The following is a 21,602-nucleotide window of genomic DNA, read 5'->3' on the forward strand; positions in this document are numbered from 1 at the left end:
AACATGTTCAGTCTGAACACGTGACCTTCCCCCCTCCCATCAATGGCAACTCCACTTTGCATGCGCTTGGGCTGAAACCCTTAGTCATCCTTGATTCTTCTCTGTTTCTCGCACCCACATCCAATCTGTCTGCAAATCCTGCTGGCTCTGTCCTCAAAGTATATCCAAACTCTGACGACTCACTTCTCCTTGTCACCCTTGAATAAGTTACCATCATAGCTTGCCTGGATTGCTGTAATGGCCTCCTAACTGGCCTCTCTGTTTCTCCCTTTGCCTCCCTAGGATCTGTTCACAGTATAAGAACCAGAATGAGCCTTTAAGTTATGGAAATTCCCTGGCGGTCCTGTGGTTAGGACTGCACACTTTCACTGCTGAGGGCCCGGGTTCGATCCCTGGTCGGGGAACTAAGATCCCACAAGCCGCACGGCGTGGCCAAAAAAAAAAAACAGAAAGGAAAGTTAGATCACCTCTCTGGTTTCAAACAGGGAACCTACACAGTCTTCCCACCTCAGAGTACAAGCCAAGATCCTTAGAAAGGTCTACAAGGTTCTCTACACAGTCAAACCTCCACCGCCCCCCATTACCTGAATGACCTCACCCCGTATCACATCCCTCACCATTCCCTCTGCTCCAGCCACAGCAGATTTCAGCCCCTGGAACATGCCAGTACTCCTGGCCTCAGGGCCTTGGCACATGCTGCCTAGAATATTTCCCCACCCCCAACCTGATCTCTATGACCTTGGGCTCTTAACCTCACTGGGCTTCAGTTTCCCAATGTATAAATGAGAGAATGAAAACTAAAGATCTTGAAAGGACATCCAGCAATACAGTTCTGTGACTTGGGCATCCACAGACACACGTAAGAAAAATGACTCTGTTCAGCAAGGTACTTCATGTATTCTAAATAACAGATTTTCTTAGCAGACAGGAACACAAGGAAATGCTTAACTCACCAGCCTCCAGAGAAGAAGTCAGTAGAGCTATGAAACAAACAAGCCTGAATAATACTTTCATATTCTCCTGGAGAAACAGAGGAATGAAAGAAAAATTTTAAATGTTACTATTCCCCCAAACATCTCTAAGACTACACACACGGACTCCCCCCCGGTCCCACCCTTACCCGCAAGTCATACTGATGGGTTAGTCTCCCTACATCACTTACGTGATCATGCTTCTGGACGCAAACTGGGGAAAAGGGGAATGAAGATTTTTAACAGAACTGGGGACAAACTCACACAACTTAAGATTAACAAAACTTCCATCAACTGTCCCAACGTTCACTTCCATTTAAATTTCCCCCAAATCTAATCTATGCTACACCCAAAACAGACTACCCACTGGACCCTAAACCATCTTGCCTCTACTTACATGGATGTGTTCCCCACCTGGAATGTACCCACTGCCAGGACCCACTTGCAAAGTCTCCCCATACTTCCAGATCCTGCAAAAGCTCACACCTTCGCTTTATAAGGTAAGACACTAAACCACTTGTACGAAATGGTATAGCTGCATAGAAATGCACCAGAAAGCCTAAAAGAAATAAGAACAATATATCATAATTGGGTTGCTTCTTGTGGTTGGTTGGTTTGCCCCTTCTCTGGGGCTTGCTGGGGCTTTTTATCTAAAATTTCTGTAATAAGCATGTATTAATCGTATCACAAAGAAAACCAAAAATATAAACAAAACCTCCACAGCTCCTCTGAGTGGTTTAGAAGCCACACTAACATAGCAGCAGCTACAACAGGTATTGATCAGCCATAGGGCTACATATTAAACTGAGGTCCTGGTAACCTAGCATTTCAATTTCCTAACACTCTGTCCATGTACTTGGCAGGGGGCGTAATCAGATTAGGCGTTTGACTGATGCTGGAAGGAAAGCACGCCCGTGGCTTTATCCATAAAATATCCCTAAAATAATATCAATTGAAACAGGAAAAAAGCACTCCATTTTGCCTACCTTTCTAAACTTCTCAGGCCCAAATTAAGTTAATGTTCAGTACGGCCCCCTTTACCTTTTTGAACGTTCTTGTTCAGTGCTCCTGAAGGGGGACCTTACAACTACATGCAATGAATTCCAATCTCGTGCTTCCAATGAACTTATGCACAAGTCTATTCAACAACCTATGAATTCCTAGTATTCCACAGGCCTCAAACCAAACTCATTCTCCGCACCAGCCATGCTCCCTACCTCAGCGACAGGGACAGCACTGCCACACTCCCACCCACCCAACGAGAGACCCAGGCTCAGTGACCCCGACACCCGCCATCCCCAGAGCTGTTCTCACCAGCCCCGAACAGCCCGGCTCCGGAGAGCAACAAACCAGCCCGGTTCACTCATACCCACTGCTGATGCCTCTTTAGCTCAACAATCACCGGCTCCTTCCTGGATTAATTATGCCAGCTAGCTCCTTATCAGTCTCTCTGCCTATGGACTTACTGCTTCTATTCAATCCAGGGATCTTACAAACTCATAGCTACCAAGTGATCGGTTCAAAGCGCCTTCACCGGCTCCCCAGTGCACCCCAAACAGTCCGCACCCCTCAGCAAAGCACACAGGTCCTCTGTGCTGAGGCTCTGACTGCTCAACCCTCCACCTTCCTCTCCCCATGTCCAGTCCATACGTCAGCCTTCACCTTGCCCAGTTCTCCAACCTCAGAGCCCTTGCCTTTGCTATTCCCTCCACCCTTCACCTGGTGGTGAAGGTACCTCCCCACCCAGCAGGTCTCAGCCGGGGTCACCCTCCTCCCACCAGCTCCAGGGAGCCCCCAGAACCCTTGCCTGGCCAGACCGTCTTTCTCTGGGCCCCTGCAGCAACCTGTGTTAATGCCTTAGCACTTCTCACTGCAGTTACCCCAGGACAGGGAGCCTCATGGGGGCAGGAACCATGACCCGCCTATCACTGCACTCAGAGCTTCCAGAACTGTGCTGGGAACTCAGAAGCCCTTGATGAGTGCTCACAGAATGAGTGAAAAAATGAACTAAAGAAACAGCTATCCCCTCGACCCGACCTCAGGGGCAATGTCCAGGGCAGACCGCATAATTTCATGCTTCAACAAAAAGCTGTCCTTTTCATTTTACAGAAGATGAAATTTGCCTATATTCTTTTCTGTAGCCGTAAGTTAATCGCAAACACAAAATATTTTAACTAAGACATCACAAACCCAGATTCTAATAACATGCAATCATTTGAATATTAGCTGGAAAATGTTCTACTTAAGAAGTGGTATTAAAAGGTATAAAAAAAGGGACAATGTGCTTTTTAAATACAGGCACACCTCGTTTTATTGCGCTCCGCTTCACTGCACTTTGCAAATACTGTGTTTTTTAACAAATGGAAGACTTGTGGCACCCCTGCATCGAGCAGGTCCATCGGCACCGTTTTTCCAACAGCGCCCACTCGCTTCATGTCTCTGTGTCACATTTTGGTAATTCTCAAAATACTTCAAACTTTTTCGTTACTATTATGTTTACATTCATCTGTGATGAGGGATCTTTGATGTCACGGCTGTAATTTGTTTTGGGGGCACCACGAACCACATCCATGTGAGACAGCAAATTTAACTGATAAATACTGTGTGTGTTCTGACTGCTCCACCATCTGGCTGTACCCCCAAGTCTCTCCTTGGGCCTCCCTAGTCCCTGAGACACAACACTATTGAAATCAGGCCAACTAACAACCCTGCAATGGCCTCTAAGTGTCCAGGCAAAAGGAAGAGTCAATCAATGTGGCAAATTTCAGTGTCGTCTTACTTTGAGATTGCCGTGGCCACCTCAACCTTCAACAACCACCACCCTGAGCAGTCAGCAGCCACCGACATCCAGGCTGGACCCTCCACCAGCACAAAGATGATGACCCGCTGAAGGCACAGATGACCGTGAGCATTTTTTAGCAATGAAGTATTTTTTAGTGAAGGTATGTACATTGCTTTCTTGGACGTAACGTTATTGCTCATTTAACACACCGCAGTATAGTGTAAACATAACTTTTGTATGCACTGGGAAACAAAAATTTCGTGTGACTCACTTTATTGCAATATAAGCTTTACTGTGGTGGTCTGGAACCAAACCCACAGTATCTCCGAGGTGTGCCTGCAAATGCAGGGAAAAAGAAGACAATCTAAGCGTGAGAGACACCCCCAATCGCATTCTCCTCAGTTTACCCCCAGCATGAGGGCAGTGATCCCCATACCTGATTCAAGCCTTGAAACCTTCCTCAGAGCCATGAGACCACGTTCCTTAAGTATCCTGTAATTCTGACATTTTACTTACATAAATTAGCCTTCTCCCAAATTAGTCTAGATTAAGAGTATTATTATCATATTTACCTTGAACCTGTATTCAGATTATTAAATAAGATGGGAGGCTTTGACGTCTTGCAGTCTGGCTTATTAACTATTTCTGTAACCCTGAGGAGGTATGTTTTAAATTTCTATGATAGAAGGAAGTAAATAAAGGGTTAAAACATTTCCCGATTACCTGTTCCAGGCCAATCCATGACTCACATTAGTTTATTAAAGACACCACAAAATCAGCTGAACTCTGCCAGGTGTTTGTTCATTTAGTCACAAGCTCTGGCTTGTTCGATGAGTGGGCGGGGGAGAAGACAAGGAAGGTGCCAGGCTGAATTCATACAGAGTGTGTCTGGAGATGTAATTCCAAATTAATTGTGGGCAAACAACGTTTAAGAATTGCAAGTCCAAGGACGGTGCGACCTTGGACACAATTCCTCCTGAGCCTCGGTTTCCTCGTCTGCACAGTTGGCAATGGGCTGGGTGACTATATACCCCTTCCTATCTAGTAGTCCATAAAATGCAGGAGCCCGGCCCCAGGGGTCCAGGTTTTACTTCGCCTGCCCTGGAACTGCTCTGGGAAAAAAGCAGGGGGGGTGAGAGAAGCCCCTTCCCCTCAGCAGGGGACCTTCTGAATCCCTGTCAGTCTCCAGGATCCTAGGGCAAGGGGTTTGGCTCCAGGCCATGGGATGGGGGTTAAGAGTCCCATGAGTGTGGACAGTGTAGAGAAAGCAGGTAAAGACGTACCATCCAAGGCCAAACTAAACAAAAAAAATGAACAAAACCCCCCGTATGTCCCAAGACAATACAAAATTCCAAGGGTGAAGCCAAACCTGACTAGCCTTCACCCTGCTAATCCTTGAAAGGCTGGGCAAATCAGAAAATCCCTCAACGACATTTGTGTTCTGCTGTATACCAACATATACAGCCTGTACACCAGGCTGTATATGCTAGTGCCAGGGACAAAAATAATTTTTAAAATTCAAAATAAATAAAGTGAAATATAAAACAAGAACCCGCTCTTCAAGATGGTCACAATTCAGCCGTCAGCCACATGTGATCACGCAATACATCCCACATAGCCATCAATGGCACACTGGATAAAAGTTCAGCCTCTGTGTCGCAGTTCCCCCTTTGGACAAAATGGGGATGGTGATAACAGTATTCGTCCTTGAAGGCTGTGATTGAGTTGTCACACATGAAGGGTTTAGAACATTGTCTGGCAAATGGTCACACTCTGAATTAGTTATTATAAGTCACCCATGCTCTGATGAGAGATGTAAGTTTTGGTAAAATGTTCTCAGATATCCATTCATTTCTTTATTCATTTGCTGCCAAATCAACAACTGTATATTGAAGGTCTACTACATGCCTGTGTGTACACTTGGACCTGGGAACAAGATTAGGAACAATGACTCAGGGGCTCGAGGAGCTCACCAGCCAGCAGGGAGAGTGGACATGTCTGCAGAGTTACACCACAATGCGGGACTGACTGTCCATGGGGAGAGAGATGCCCCGGGTAGGAGGGAAGACAGGGCCTAACGCGCCCTGAAGGAGGGCTTCTGGACCAGGTGAGCCTCACGGTGGGGAGAGCATGGGGGATATTCATCATGTTCCATAGCATAAATCAAAGGTGAGGCACCGGGAATTCCCTGGCGGTCCAGTGGTTGAGACTCCGCGCTTCCACTGCAGGGAGCGCAGGTTCGATCCCTGGTCGGGGAACCAAGATCTCATGTGCTGGGTGCGGCCAAAAAAAAAAAAAAAGGTGAGCTGCCAAGAGGCAAAGTTGGAGAGATGGAAAGTGCCCAGGACACGAAGAGGCTTGCTGAGCAGTTGGGACTGCCATTTGTAGGTGGTAAAACAATCACGTAATGCTTTTAAGCCACAGAGTGGTATACGATCAGATTTTCATCTTTTAAGGAAATGTTGGCACCCATGTGGAATATAAACAGGAGAGGTGTCTGGGGAAGGGCTGTAGATGAGCAGGGATGCAGGCATGAGCGGCCAGCAGTGACAGACAGACGGAAGGGGGCATATCTGAGTCCCACTCAGAGGCAAGCCAGAGAAGGGGTCTGGGACCCACCGGCCCTGATTCCCTCAGGTGGGACCAGCAAGGGCAGGGCAGGTGAGGAGGGCAGGTTCCGGCACCCACACAGCCGAGGAGATGCCTGGGGGTGTCACTCACTGCACCACCAGCCTGGGTCTCCTGAGACCATGTAACAGAAATCAAGAATTCGATTGTGAGGTGGAAGTTCAGTGACGTGGACATTGAACCCGGGATGATCTGGAATTGAGGCAGCTCAGACCTGCACTGGGAGCCACCATGACATGGTCACAGCTGAAGCTGAGGGGGAAGCAACCCTGAGAAACCGGGTGAGCAGTGCTTCTTTTTTTTTTTTTTTTTTTTTTTGCGGTACGCGGGCCTCCCACTGTAATGGCCTCTCCTGCTGCGGAGCACAGGCTCCAGATGTGCAGGCTCAGCGGCCATGGCTCACGGGCCCAGCCGCTCCGCGGCATGTGGGATCTTCCCGGACCGGGGCACGAACCCGCGTCCCCTGCATCGGCAGGCAGACTCTCAACCACTGCGCCACCAGGGAAGCCCAGCAGTGGCTTCTTAATGGCTTCACAGACCCCTTCAGAAGTCAGATAAAACCACGGAGATGTCCCAAAGAAAAATGTACCTCCAAAACCAAAATATTTTGTATACAATGGGAAATAGTCCAAAACTACCTGAAACAGGGTGGAGGACTTCAGCTGTTGACGAGAAAAGGCCGGCGGGCCCCTGGGGTGAATCAGCCCAGTAACTGTGGAGGAGGCCTTGTCTCGTAGGAAGTGACCGGCTCCTTAGGAAGGAGTTACCATCTTCAGGGGGCGCATCTACCTGGGGAAGGAAATGCACACACGGGCATGAGCTGGAACAAGGAACGTCAAGTCCCCGACCACCACACAGATCTGACAGGGTCCAACAAAACAAAACAGGCTTACAAAGGTGAGTCACCTGTTTAAAGAGCACGTGTCCCACAGTCCTTTGAGAAAATCAAGTCAGGGGTGAAGAATACAGAGGCGGACAACCCCTAGTTTTGTTTTTTTTTTTAATTTTTACTGGCGTAAAGTTGCCTTACAATGTTGTGTTAATCTCTGCTGTACAGCAGAGTGAATCAGCTCTACGTAAACATACATCCCCTCTTTTGGATTTCCTTTCCACGTAGGTCAGCATAGAGCGCTGAGTAGGGCTCCCTGTGCTATCCGGTAGGCTCTCATTAGTTATCTATTTTATACGTAGTATCTATAGTGTCTATATGACAACCTCTAGTTCGTTTTGATTAAACGCACACACCTGGCACTTTGCTGCACACAGGGATGAGTCAAACCACCTCTTAACGCACCTGGCCACTTAACGCAACTGGAGAATAATGCTCAGGGAAACGCACCAGATGCCAGGAAAACCTTCCAGGCCCTGTTTAGTAACAGTCATCCCCTCAGAATCTTCACTCTTCCTTTGCACCAAGCATATTAACACACTGGCATTCCAAATTACATAACTTAAGATAACTTCTAAAAAGCTGAGCTGGGAATGCCCTACTGTGACGTCCTCTAGACGTTTCACCATTCATTCCCTGGTTTTGCAGTTTCCTTTTAGAGTTTTGCAGTGTCATATTTTTTTTTCTCAGGTCTGAATCATTTCCTTAGGCCTCTGAGAAGCTTGTAAGGCCTCAGCATAAGGCCTTTTAATGCCCAGTGGATAAAACAGCCTAATTCAACGCCAAACATTCTCCTTAGACTAAATGTGCTAAATGCCACCCTTGTTATTCACTTTGGACTTAAGAGAAAGTACAGGGCATCCCATCAAGGTGTCAGAGCTCGTCATCATGAATCATAACAGGACAAAAGATCAAAGACAAGCCTCCCAGATATTCCCGTCTGCAGGCCCAGCAAAGGGCCCTCCCCACCTCCAGTCGTGTGGCCCAGAATGACCACAGCTGATGGCAGTCCCGTGGACGACGACTGGGGGAGGGGTGGACGGGCAAGCGGACCAGATTTGTTTGGAAGGTCCAGGAAACCTTCCGCAGGGAAGGACACCCCACAGCCCTCTAACCACTTTCCTGCCTCGATGCAGTGATGCCTATGCTATGTATGAAGTTTCCCAGACTTGCTAACGTCCTCTCCATAGCAGCTTCCAGCTGATGTGCAGGGGTGCAGCAGTGCACTGAGGTACCCCACTGCCCGACGCAGGGCCGTCGTGGGGGGCCTGGGTCAACAGGCCTCGGCTACTCACCCCACCTCCAGCAGCCTGGCCCGCTCACGACAGTGCACCGTGGAGTGGAAACACAAGGCGCGACTTCCTACGACGCTCGCTGCAAAAGCGAGCCCTTGTGAGCTCCCCAAGTCCAGCTCCCATTGCTTTTTGGTGACGCCGTTTGGAAACTAGTACATCACAGCATGCCTATGTGGTACATGGAACATACATAGAAAGCTAGTGGCTTATTAAAGACAAAGTGAAAGTACAAATGTGAGGCATAGAGCAATTTCCTCCTAGACCCAGAATGAGAAACTTCAACGTGAGCTAATTTATAAGAACAGAGATTAAGCATCAGAATTTACAGTGAGCGCATTGGCCCCAACCAAAGCCCCCCTTCCGGGAAGGACTGACTTTATCCACAGCGCCTTCCTGTCACTGCAAGAAGTTCCACACCCAGTGCAGACAAAGGAAAAGAGACATGGGGGTGGGGTGCTGTCATGAGAACCCGAGGGATTTCCACAAGTCCCAGAGCCCCCGTGAAGGGCGGGGCAGGGCATTTGCTCCTAGTTTGTGGCCACAGAGCATCTATTAAGGCCTTCTTATTCTTGAGGAATTTCCTTCTTGTTTCTAAGGAATTTCCTTCGTGTTTCTGAGGAATTCCCCCTCTGTGACTCTTGCCTTCCAGGACAGAAGCTACGCAGAGGACTGAGGTGGTGCACAGCAGATGCACCCCAGATGCATGAAGACATACTGTTGCGTGGGCCCAGGGTCCGGGCTGCACCGTCCCACACAGGGTCTACAGGGGGCAGTGCCCAGTGGGGCTTGAGCTTTTTCTATCTACAGTAACCTCCAAGCCTGACTCCCTGGCATGCCCCCAGCTCCATCCCATACTGTGAGGGCCCTGAGTGTGCATACAGGCAGACATCCTCCCGTCTGGCCCTGGCCACTCTGCAGACCAGGGAGGCCCTCAGGCAGTGGAGTCCCCAGTGGACAACCCAGGAAAGAGAGTTGCACACGCCTTGGAATCCAAGTCCAGGTTATCTGGGCAGGGAATTCCAGGGCTCTTGGGCCCCTGGACCATCCTCTTGGCCCTACAGACTCCTAGCCATGCCGAGGCCAGCAGCCGGCTCTGAGAAACAGAACAGAACCCTCCAAAGTACAGGGCCTGGGTGGGATCTCTCCTGCCAGGTCTAAGGGAGGTTTCTGGAGAAACCCAAGGAGAGACATGACAACACTAGGGGGCCCCATCCTCTTCCAGGGACCTTAAGTAGCAGAGCCCCACCTCCTAAATATAAAAGGAAATCCTAACGGTACTTTCCACGTTTCCACCTCATGCCTACTCTCTCTCCACACTGAGCGCCACGTAAAGACACGGACGGCGTTATTTACTACAGCTTCTCATCCCAAACGTCAATCAACGTGGCCTCCGTGTACATCGGACATCGTGGGAGAATATTCAGAGAATGACGCTCCAACTGATTCACCTATAACTAAGAAGGTACAGTGGATGAGGCCCTGGGGAAAGCGAGGGCTGTAAGGCAGGTTCTTCAGCTCGTGAAATGTCACCACCCACATGTTCTATTGAAAATCAGTGGAAACGTGCACAGGGAATGGATGACGGTATTAAAACGAAGCTCATAATTATGATGTTCACCTGTTACAAGCATTCAACCAGCTATTAAACAGTCGATATCGTTCAGACCAAAAATGTCAGTTTTCGGAACTTATAAAGCCAGGGAACTACACGATGGTGGGAAATACTTTAGAATCCTGTGCTTACACAAGTCCTTGTTTTTTTAAACTAGAGCCACGAATACCCGCCCAGAGAAGCTGCAGACGGCCAGGGATCTCAGAGCCCGTCTTCCAGGGGTAAGGATTCTCCCTGAAGCTTTTCTAGGGGGAGTTATCATTTTTATATTAGAGGATACAGGGCTATGTCATGAAGAGGAAAGAAAAGTCTCCAAGAGATAAAACATGAGGCAAAGAACTATCTCTTAAGGTGATATTGTGGAGTGCTGGGTTGAGCATCTACTCTCCACTTCCCAAGAGGAGCATTTTGGAGGTAAACTCGGCGAGGCACTATCTTACGTAAGCACCACAGTCATCTCCATTCCGTCCCAACCACGAGAAACAGAAGCACTGGGGTCCCACAGACTCACACCCACCAGCCCAGACACACAGAGCAGCCCAGCCCCGAGGATGGACGGGGCCCCAGGACGGCTCCATACGGGGAAGGAGAACGTGAACGTGACCACCTGGGGGTCGCCACGGTGTGCCCCCGACGTGACATGATGACTGTTCCCATTCTGCAGAGATGAAAAACACACAGACATCCTAAACCCTGACTACGTGGTCGGCATGGCTGTCACGGATCTTCCCCCGAGAAAAAGCTTTCCACGACTCTGAGCATACAAAACCACTCCCACCACAGAGGGAAAAGGAACACTTATCCTCTCAGAAAATCCAAAAAACCCTGAAATGTTGGTGATTTTCCTCTCGGGGGACAGATCCAAAAGCCTAGCTCACAGAACTATTTGACTTATTTACCCAAACGGGGCAAGGAGAGTTGCTTTTTTTTTTTTTTTTTTTCCCATCATAAGGGTATCATGTACAGGACATGAAGATAAAGTAAAAATAGCCACAGAGGTTTCCGGTGTTGCTAGGAAATCTAAGTTATTCAGCTCTTACACGGCTCAAAGCCACCAGATTGGTGGTGTCACGTGGGTGTTAAGGGCAAAGGGGAAAATGAGGCAGAGAGGGAGTGATTACCATCACAAGAGGCCTACAGACAGGAGTGGGCTTGACCACTAGGCTGGAGTTTGGCAAGGTCTCCACTTTGCCTTCCTTGGGCTCCTGGACAAGAGAAACCAGACCCGGTGATGGGAGTGACTCTGGTCTCCATCCCTGGTGACCTTTTAAGCGCACTGCCTTGCCCCTTCCAGAATCTCATCCTGAAGCATAGCCCCAACGCAGACACTTGCCAAAGGCTCTGAACTGAGTCTGGCCTCACAGGACTTGCAAAAAGTCAACTGTGAGAGACAGAATGCCCCGAGCACTGCCTTCTCGTCGGCTGAGAACAGTCCCCCTTCTCCGAGTGGCGACTACAGGTGAGTCTCAGAGGACCAGACAGTCTCTACAAGAATCTTCCAGCGTTTTCACTCTTGTGGGGTTTTTTTAATTGAAGTAAAGCATGCATATGACGAAACGCACAAATCTTAAGTGTACAATTCCATAAACTGTGCCAACTGTATATACCAGGAACACCTCCACTGGGATATACTGTTTCCATCCCCCCTAAAGTTCCCGGGTACCTCTGAGCACTCACCGCCCCCCACCCTGCTGCACGCGGCCCTCACCGGTCTGATTTCTATCACCTCCTCTGCGACCCTCTGACAGTTCACGCGCATGACCCCGCTGGCCAGCTCACACCTGCTACTATGAGTGCCCTGCTATTTCAGGGTACACACCTGCATTGGCGTTTTCATCGCTTACTACCTAGTGATGCAGTGAAAGCATTGGTTCTTCATGGGGCCAGCATTTCCCCTGAGAGAGCACATTTTGCAAACTGGGGGGAAGGGGACCCTTTGGGTAGCCATTTAGTGGCGGAGACAATGGACGCTACACACCGGGAACGGCCCTACCCAGCGAGGACCTGTCCCTCATCCTCCTTGACTTCCAGGGTCCTGCAGACATTCATGGCGACAGAAGCATCGTTTACCGCTTTGGGAGCCTAGCACCCCACTCCACGCTCCACTTAGATAATATATATTTTGTTGGCACAGTTTCATCCCCCTGAATTTTCCGGGGGATGCAACCACTGTGATAACAGAGGGAGGACTGGCCTTTGACCTCCACTTAGACCTTGATCAGGAGTCAGACCTCATCATGGGCAGCGCCCCATGTCCTCACGCCCGGTCTGTATAAAGCACCACTGACCCCACAAGTCCTGGTGTGGCTCTGCCCAAGCATTCACACACCAGAATGCACCATTTTAACCCAGATTACTTTACTTATTCTTTACATCTACTATTATATTGATTATTTGGAAATTATGTTGCAGGTAAGTTTTATTGTATCATTTTGGAATTGTAAAAGGGTGTTTACCATATTCGCATTCAAAGGGGATACTGGGTTTCGAATGAGGTGACAAGCACTGGTCTAAAGTGACAGCATCCGGTATTTGTTTCTCTTTCTGACTTACTTCACTCTGTACGACAGACTCTAGGTCCATCCACTACAAATAACTCAATTTCGTTTCTTTTCATGGCTGAGTAATATTCCATTGTATATATGTGCCACATCTTCTTTATCCATTCGTCTGTCGATGGACACTTAGGTATGCTAACACATATATATGGAATCTGAGGGAAAAAAAGGTCATGAAGAACCTAGGGGTAAGACGGGAATAAAGACGCAGACATAGGGAATGGACTTGAGGATATGGGGAGGGAGAAGGGGAAGCTGGGACGAAGTGAGAGAGTGGCATGGACATATATACACTACCAAACATAAAATAGCTAGCTAGTGGGAAGCAGCCGCCTAGCACAGGGAGATCAGCTCGGTGGTTTGTGACCACCTGGAGGGGTGGGAGGGAGGGAGATGCAAGAGGGAAGAGATATGGGGACACATGTATAGCTGATTCACTTTGTTATAAAGCAGAAACTAACACACCATTGTAAAGCAACTATACTCCAATAAAGATGTTAAAAAATATATATAAAAAAATAAAGTGACAGCATCTAACTCTTAATTTGACTCTTGGTCAGGAGCCATCGGCTGTATTTTCCGGGATCCATGCGTTCTCTGGTTTGGGAAGCCAGAGGCGCAGAGCCCGGCATGCCAAGATGCTCCTCCAGCCCCATCGACGGCACCCTGAGTCCCGCTGAAATGCACCAAACTGCACTTTTAGCGGGGGTCGCTTAAGAGAGGCCCTGAAACTCGCTCTTTGTACCTCTTAAATGGGGACCTTCAGGAGAGAGTTCCCTCTTCTCTCTACCAGGAATGCTTTTGCATCCCCTGAGGACTTCCTTTTCATCTCGAAGACACGGGCAGCTGTGCTCTGCCAGGTGTCCCCTCTCCCACTGCCTGCAGGAAAGTGTGTTGTTGCTGTCGGCCTTGGCTACTCGTTAGAACCACCCTGGGGGCTTCAGAAACACCAGAGCCCGGGCGCACCCCGAGATGCTCGTTAGTTTGCTCTGCCGTCGGTCCAGCAGCAGTGGGAGGGCCCCGGGGGATGCAGAGGAGCCAGCAGGGACGGGCACTGTGCTTTCCTCCGCCCCTGCAGCCCCGCTTGGGTCACCTTACAAGATACACAACTACTACGTATAAAACAGTTAAACAACAAGGAGAGGGAACAATATTCAATATCTTGCAATAATCCATAATGGGAAATAATATGAAAAAGAATATATATATGAATAACGGAATCACTTTGCTATACACCTGAATTATTGTAAGTCAACTCTACTTCAATAAAAACAAGCACATAGGTCATCAAGCTTTACCTTTTATACATTTCTAGACTCCTCTTTGTCTCCATTCTTGTTTTACTTTCTTCCCACTGTTAACTCATAGCATCTTACAAATCCTTTCCAGAACAGGTAGGAATGAAAAACTTGTCTCTGTTACTCTGCCGCATGCATAAAAGAGGGGCCAGCGCCGAATCCAAAGGTACGCCGGCGACCCGCAGCCTCGAGGAACCCAGCCCCTTCCCACACTTAGGGAGATCACTCTACAAGCTCCCGCGCGCCACGGCCAGGAGGCTGCAGCAGCGCCGCCTGGGGCCCCGGCAGGCAATGGGGCGGGTGGGTGCAGAGAGGGAGCAGGAAGACGCAAGCAAGTGCCTGCTTGACAGCAGCAAATGGGGAGCATCACGGGGCAGAGCCCCTGATGACTTCTGTCCTTCAAAGCGGCAAGTTCACACTGAGTCTATCATGTACCACAATAATAATAACCTGTGCGCTCCCCTACCCGCCATGCTATGGTAGCTTCACTGCAATTGTCCGGCTTCGCCACTTGGATCAATGACATGTTCTCTCCACAACCTCTCTACCTACGTCCAGGTGGACACACCTCCCACCGATGCATCCCAGTCACAGGCTCTCCATCTGTCCTGGTCCAAGGCCATGGCTGAGGCAGAGTATGTCAACTGACGTCCTGCCTGAGGGCAGTCCGTTTCCCCACACTTTGTCCAAGGGGGCAAAGTTCCAAGAACCTCATTATGCAGAGAGACCTCCAATGTCCTGTGACTTCACCCAGAGGACTCCCATCCATTAGAGGACAGGAATTTGCATCTATCTTGTTCACTGCTCTATCCTCAGTACATGGAACAGTCCCCGGCACACAGTAGACCTCCAATACACATTTGTTAAGTGAATCTAAAATTAAATAGTGTTTCACCAACAGTGAAGGAATTACTCAATGTGCTGCGTGTTTCAGAGCCATAAAAGAAAGCCCACAAAGGGCCCCGCAGAGCCTATTAGAAACGGGGAGGGTTTTTCCTGCCTCTGCCAAGTTCACGTGAGAATTCAGGTCAATCCTTTCTGGAACCGCAGGGAGGCCCCCTGAGGACATTCAGGTGCGCGAGATGCTCCACACACAGCAGAATGGCACCCAGCCAAACAAGACACAATAAATCAGGGCTCCCACACAACGGCCACACCCCTTCTCCATCAAATCCCATCCCAAAGGCCCCACGTTTTTGTCTAGCACAAAACTTAAGGTAGGATACGAATACAGAATATTAAGTGAAATACTAACTAGGATATACTAGATAAGAAACTAAAAGGAGTCCAGAGAGAAAAAGATGCCTGTAGCTGCATAGCAGACTGCGTGGGGAAATGGTAGCCGCCTTCCCCAGCACCACCCGTAGTTCTCCTCATTTTCTTAACAGTCCCAGAGTCCCATTTTGCACATCCACCTTCCAGAAGCCCTGGAGGGCAGGACCACTGGGAACTATCATGCCATAAAGTAGAAGCCATAGGGTGTGGAGTCCAGAGGCCTCTGGCTCCTTCCGGATGCCAGCCCTCCAACAAGTTAACCACCCTGTTTTAGCTTCTGCTTCCTCCGCTGGAGCACGAGTGTGATAACTGCATGTCTGTCACAAGACTGCTGGGAGGATAGAAGAGCAGTAAGTGTAAAGGGGCTTCGAGGAGGCTCCCAAACCCGGAGGCTCCTAGCAGAGAGCGGACCTGCAGGCCCCAGATGTGCTGGTTTCTGCTTCAGGCAGAGCAGCCAAGCCCCCTCGGGGCTGCAGCCGGGCGTCCCCCCAGTTCTATCCTCTGGGTCAGGCGAGGCCACACTGGATTCCCAGCCACTGGGATGTGATGTGAGCTCAGAAATGGGATCTCCCTATTCACCAGTTAGACCCCAGTTCTATCTATTTCCACATCTGTCTTTTAAGTAAATCTAAAAGAACTGTACAGTGTTTGACCACACTGAGTGGATGTGACCCCCAAGCATGCAAGAAGAAAGTGGTGCGGTTTAGTAGATTCTGGAGTCCCGCAGATCTCGACTGGAATCGTTATTCTGTGGCACTATATTCTCTCCAAGCCCCGGGTTCTTCCTATTTAAAAAGTGGAGCGTTGACACCTAGAATTCAGGTTTGTGTCAGGAACTTTATACACGTATATATACATATAATAGTTCCAGACACATGCAGATGTGCAAATGTACCTAAACACATACAAAGACATCTAATGTAACTACTTTTTAATTAAATAAATGTGAAATATTAAAACAAATAATTACTAACCTAATTTTAAACCTTCTATTTTGGGCACCTTATAAATAATATATATGGATAAAATGGACAAAGTGCTAATCTGTGTAGTGTCAAATAACTATTCCATGCCATGCTACTTTCAGGATTGGTCCATATCTTTTTAAAGCTCCCTTCCTATGTAATAATGTACCTTTTCAAACTTGTCTTTACATTAGAAAATTACTTAGGGTGTTGGTAACACAAATCAAATACAAAATACTTTCAAATAAAAAGATATGAAGTCAAAAAAAAGTGTAAAGGGCCTTATAAACTGTAAAGTGCTGGACATGCCCGTTGTGAATGAGTGTCTTCCTGGTGTCCGTAGCTACACCATCCAGCATCATCCTTCACCTGAAGGGGCCACAAGGTACCCTTCCCCACTGTGTTTAGGGAATTCATACCTTATCTTCTCGAGAAGACAACACTTTTGACCCTAAACCCCAAAGAGGGCCACTCCCAAATCAGTTGAATTTGGCCGGATTAAAACGCCTGGAAGCAATTTACAGACACACCCTAGAACAACCCTCCAGAAAGATTGCCAAGTTCCCCAAAGACAGATTTGAACAACTTTTACTCCCGCTTCACACAGGAATAAAAACCTCCCCCCCCCAAAAAAAAAAAACAAAAATAAACCCACAAATCAAACTACCATCACCTTCTTACACAACAAACTGACAACCAAGAGTAACAGAAAGGACGCTTTCTGCGCGCTGCACAGGGAAAGGGGACTCCGCGAAGGTGCCAAAGCCACAGTCGCCACCCCCCCCAAACCCTAACCGCCTGAATTCCGGCCCTGCGCCCCAGCGTCCTCCTACCCGGGCGCCCCGCGGGCGGCGAGCGGGGAGGCCGGCCGGGCGGGGGCGCCCTGGGAGCCGGGCGAGAATCACATCCCCGCACTCCGGGCCGGGCTGTGCGCCCCCAACCGGCTCCGCCCTCGCGCCCGGGAAGCGCGGGCGCGGCTCTGGCTCCGGCTCGGGCTCCGCGGGGGCGGACGGCTCCCACCCCGCCCCACTCGGGAGACGGGGAGACCGCCAGCCCCTTCCGGTGCCGTCTTCCCCTGGCATCCCCGCGGGGGGGGGGCCCGGACGGCTGTTGCGCGCTCCCCCCGGACTGAGATGGAGCGACTCACCGAGACCTCGCCAGTCGGTTGCCTCCCTCCACGGCGGGGGTCCCTGGGCACGACTTCTAACGGAGCTGCCGACCCGCCAGGCTCCCGCGACACTCACGCTTCTGTCCCCGAGCCTGACCGGCGGCCAGCCTCCGGAGCTTTGTGAACTTGGACGAGTCGGAACTTCTGCAAACCTCCGTTTCCTCTTCTGCGAAAGGGATTTTAACAGCACGCACCTCGTGCAGCGGTTGGGGCTATTAAAGGATTTAATGCTGTAAACCTGGGCGAGGCGCGGAGCTGATACTACACGAATCACCTGCTACTTTTATTGTCACAGTTCAGCGCCTGAATGGGCAAGCAGCAGTGCAAGTGGTACAGTCTTGATACCAGACTTATTGGCCAGACATCGTGTGCTTTTAAGCTTAAAACCTACTTACCCCACCGGTTCGTTTTGAACTCAGAGGAATGCAGTGAATGGGTCACACCTAGACCTCTGGGGGGGGCGGGGGAGGGGAGGATGCTGGGGTCCTGGCAGCGCGCGCTTGGCTCCAAGCGGCCCTTCCCCTTCCAATCCGTGCCTCCAGCAAGTGACTGGACCCCAGCTTGTTTTGAGAACCACCTAGGCCATCCTTCCAGGAGACACTGAGTAAATGATCGTTTCCTTTCTAATAGAACACACCACCCCTTCCTGTATCCCTTCCAGGCTGGGCAGGCACTCCTTTCCCTAACCCATCCCTTGATATCCATCAGAAACTCAAGAATTGAGATAACCTGGGCCTCAGCTGCCCCAGATAATTCTGCGATGGAAAAAAACATAAACGATACAGCAGCAACAGCGCCTCTGCCCTGATGCTGCCTTGCGACCTCGAATGATGACATTTTCTCACTTTTTATTTTAGCTGGTTCTAGAACATGTATGGTTCCTTTTTCTCAGAGGAGCTGGCTCACATCTGGGGCTGGTGACATAGTATTATGAGAACTCATCACATGTCCCATCTCTTAGTTTATTCCTGTTTAGGTGGCTGTTCTCTAAACCTGGCCCACAGGTTAGAATCACCGAGGGCATCTGGACCTCCCAACGCTCAGATCAGTCCCTTCAGAAACTCTGCAGCTGAGGCCCAAACCTCAGGGTTTTTAAACCTCCCAGATGATTCCAACGTGCACGCAGGATTGTGAGCATCCAAGCTCCTACAGTGATGCCCTCCCTCTGTATCCTCCACCTGAAAATACTTCAGTGAGTGTGTCCGAGTGGCAGTGAATGAAACTAACAGAGTTCGACACCGCAGAACTATCTCACAAGCGATAAACTGTCTTACTATTTATACAATGAAGATTTCTGAATAGTTCACAAGTAGAAAGAAAAATTGATTTGTAAAATAATATAGAAGTAAAAAATTATACTTTCCTTTTATTTTTCTTTTATGTTCTCGATGCTTCCCACCTACCCCTACCCCAGCTGTTCCACTAGACACCGGGGCCCCTAAACCCAGGTGGGACCCTCAAACACCCCCCCGTTATAGGGATGGGATCTGAAGACCTGACCTTCTCACCTATAGCCACTGCTCTAGTGGGACCATGAATTCATCTCCTCCCTCACAAAGCGATGCTGACCACCTTCCCTGGATTCTCCTCCTTCTGTTTCCTCTCCTAGGTAACAGGTGTGTCCACCTGCCTCACTCCACCCTGGGTTGGAGGGTCTTCACGGGGTGGAGACTGTCACCCTACATCACTCTCTGCTCTGGTCTCAGCACCACACAAGTGCTCTGGGTGCGGGCGTGTGCTTCAGTTCAGAGACCACTTCATGAAAATGAGGACAGGTGTGTTTGACAAAACCGTACGAGGAACAGAAATAACACCCAGAGCCTCGGGACGCCTCCTGGAGTGTGTGTCCCTCACTACCCTCCCACATCTGAAACTTATCCTTTGGGAGACCTGACTGTCTGCCACCCCGGGCCACCTTCCTTAAGAGAGACCATATCCCTGAGGATTTTCAGCCTCTCCCCGACCTGTCAAGCTGCTCAGATCACATGACCCTCCTTGGAGGAATAGCTAATAATGCACACGAAATAGCACCCCACTGACCAGTACAGCATGCTCTGGTGATCTGAAACACAAGACATTCCCCATGGCCTATGAGGCATGACGCTTTGAAGGACTGTCCATTATAAACATTCACACTAGCCTTGGCAGCTTTAAAGAGGGAGCATTTGTGTGATTGTTTCCTTGAATCCCCAAAGCCAAAGTGCTGGAGAACTCTGAGCCTTGAGTTTATATCATAAACCATCGAGTTCAGAAGGATGTACGGTCATGTCAAGAATGAAAGGTATTTTTCCCACCCAAAGGAGCAGAGTTAGCCAGCAGGTGAGAAGGAAAGCAGAGGGGAGACGCCTGGTGTTTACTGACCCTGGAAGGTCGCTGAGAGGGGGTCCAGCACCCCCATTCTCCACCACCGCCAAACAAGAGACACCCTAGCCTCCTCCCAAGAGAAGAGACTGAGGGGACCCTGGAAGAGAGAGGCATCCCTGGGCTCCCCTTGGCGTAGCCCTGGACACCGCCCATGTCATGGCAAAGTCTGGGGTCCGGCATGGCCTGTTCCGAGGGGCAGCCCGACAGCGGAACTGCCCGAACCTGGGGCCAGGCTGCCTCACTAAGTCCAGTGTATCCTCGAATGTTCAGAGTCCCAGACCCTCCAAGGGGGCTTCAGACGGACTGAGATGAGCTGTTGCAGTTGGGGACCAGTAGGGCAAGCAGGATCTCAGCTGAGGGCTGTAAGTCCAGAGGACTGGCCAGCAGGCAGAAGCCGTATCCAGATGCCAGGACAAGCCTCAAGCAGTCCATACCTCCATCTCCACCACCCCTGAAGAGCCCCAGTTACTGTCCAGAGAAAAAAAAAGCCCCTTGAAGAGGGAAAATTCTGAATAGATTGTGCTGTTTCCCCAAAGAGACGGAGCCTTGACCCAGCAGAGACTAAACAACTCTGCAATGGCAAGATTTTCTTCTGGCCTCAGATGGAAATGAGGATTCACGAGCTAAGTTGACTTCAGCTGTGGGAAATTCTTTTTTTAATTACATCTGCGCCTCTGTGACTCTGGCTACGCCTATCTTTTTGTTATTTATGGAACTGCCAGTAACTGCTCACAGAACCACAGCGTTCCCTGAGATAGATTTAAAAACCACTGTCCTAGATGAACTTCCTTCTATGGCCTCGTTTTTTGCTCCTTTCACACATTTTCCATCCACTGAGCTCCAAATAATCACTTTTTAAACCTATGTCTCTTTCCATGTAATACTTCGCAGTTTTAATCGTTCTCTGTGCAGTCCTGTGTGGGCTTCTGTGATCATCTTTCTGTCCAAGTTTCTCTGATTTTGTAAGACCTCTACCAATCAGACAGCCACGTGTGAACTAGAGAGGAGAGCTGGGGAAAAAGCATAAACTATCATAAGACTTCCACGGACAATAAACTATTTCTTAACCTCCTTTATGAAGAAGAAAAGATGGACATTGCCCTGCCAAGCCTCAGTTCCAACTGCAGCTTTCATCTTGTTCAATGAAGGCAAATGACCACAGAGGCTCCTTGTACCCGGTTTTCCCCATGTTAACACAGAAAGTGCACAGCAAGTTCCAGAGGCCGATAGACTTAGTAACTTCCAAGAACTGTTAGTAACCTAACAGAGCCAGACTGGCAGGCCTTTTCTTTTCTACCAGCTGTCTTTGATTCGATGATTGCTTCAAAACATAACACTGAAGGCACCAATGACCAAATCATCCATCACCATCCAAAAGGCAGCCATTACCAGCTTCCCACGTCATCCAAGCAGGGCCAATTGAAACCTTTGTGCTTAGTCATATGCAAGCTATGTAACAAAAGCACTGCTTTCCTGAAACACAGTTTTAAATCTAACAGTCTTTCCCGGTAATTCTACATGGTCCCACCACCATTGGTGCTCTGCGAATTTCTGTAATTCATCCCCAAATTTTGTCACTTTCCCTTTTCCCCAAGCACCTTCCAAGATCCAGATTTTCATGTTGCAGCCTCTCAACTCTTTGATACTTCCTGAATATAACTGCCAATTTCATTTCTCTACGTGGTTTCCTTTTAATATGATCACTATAGTACTTTAAAGATGGCTGCAAATTCTTCACTCCTCTAATTAAGGGGCGAAGTCAGATTCCCTCCCCTTGAACCTAGCCCCCCCGAATCA

At 49.2% G+C, this 21,602-nt stretch overlaps 1 protein-coding gene across 5 annotated transcripts in view; it reads right to left on the reverse strand.

The window, feature by feature from the left end:
- The window catches only part of LOC114901038 (interleukin-1 receptor type 1-like), an 84,172-nt gene that overhangs the window by 23,188 nt on the left and 39,382 nt on the right, over positions 1-21,602 (reverse strand). For 3 of the 5 annotated variants that reach the window (XM_029232640.1, XM_029232643.1, XM_029232645.1), the window contains exons 2-3: positions 7,020-7,170; positions 954-1,020 (exon numbers count right to left, since the gene is read on the reverse strand). In XM_029232640.1, the coding sequence (XP_029088473.1) occupies positions 954-1,014 (61 nt within the window). In that variant the 5' untranslated portion in view covers positions 1,015-1,020; positions 7,020-7,170. Of the gene's footprint in view, positions 1-953; positions 1,021-7,019; positions 8,207-17,420; positions 20,832-21,602 lie in introns of those variants that run through there. The other 2 variants (XM_029232642.1, XM_029232641.1) reach the window with 2 other exon arrangements.

This window comes from Monodon monoceros, unplaced genomic scaffold, assembly GCF_005190385.1.
Source record: "Monodon monoceros isolate NGI ecotype Baffin Bay Population unplaced genomic scaffold, NGI_Narwhal_1 Super_Scaffold_19, whole genome shotgun sequence".
In the NCBI taxonomy this organism is placed as follows: Eukaryota; Metazoa; Chordata; class Mammalia; order Artiodactyla; family Monodontidae; genus Monodon; species Monodon monoceros.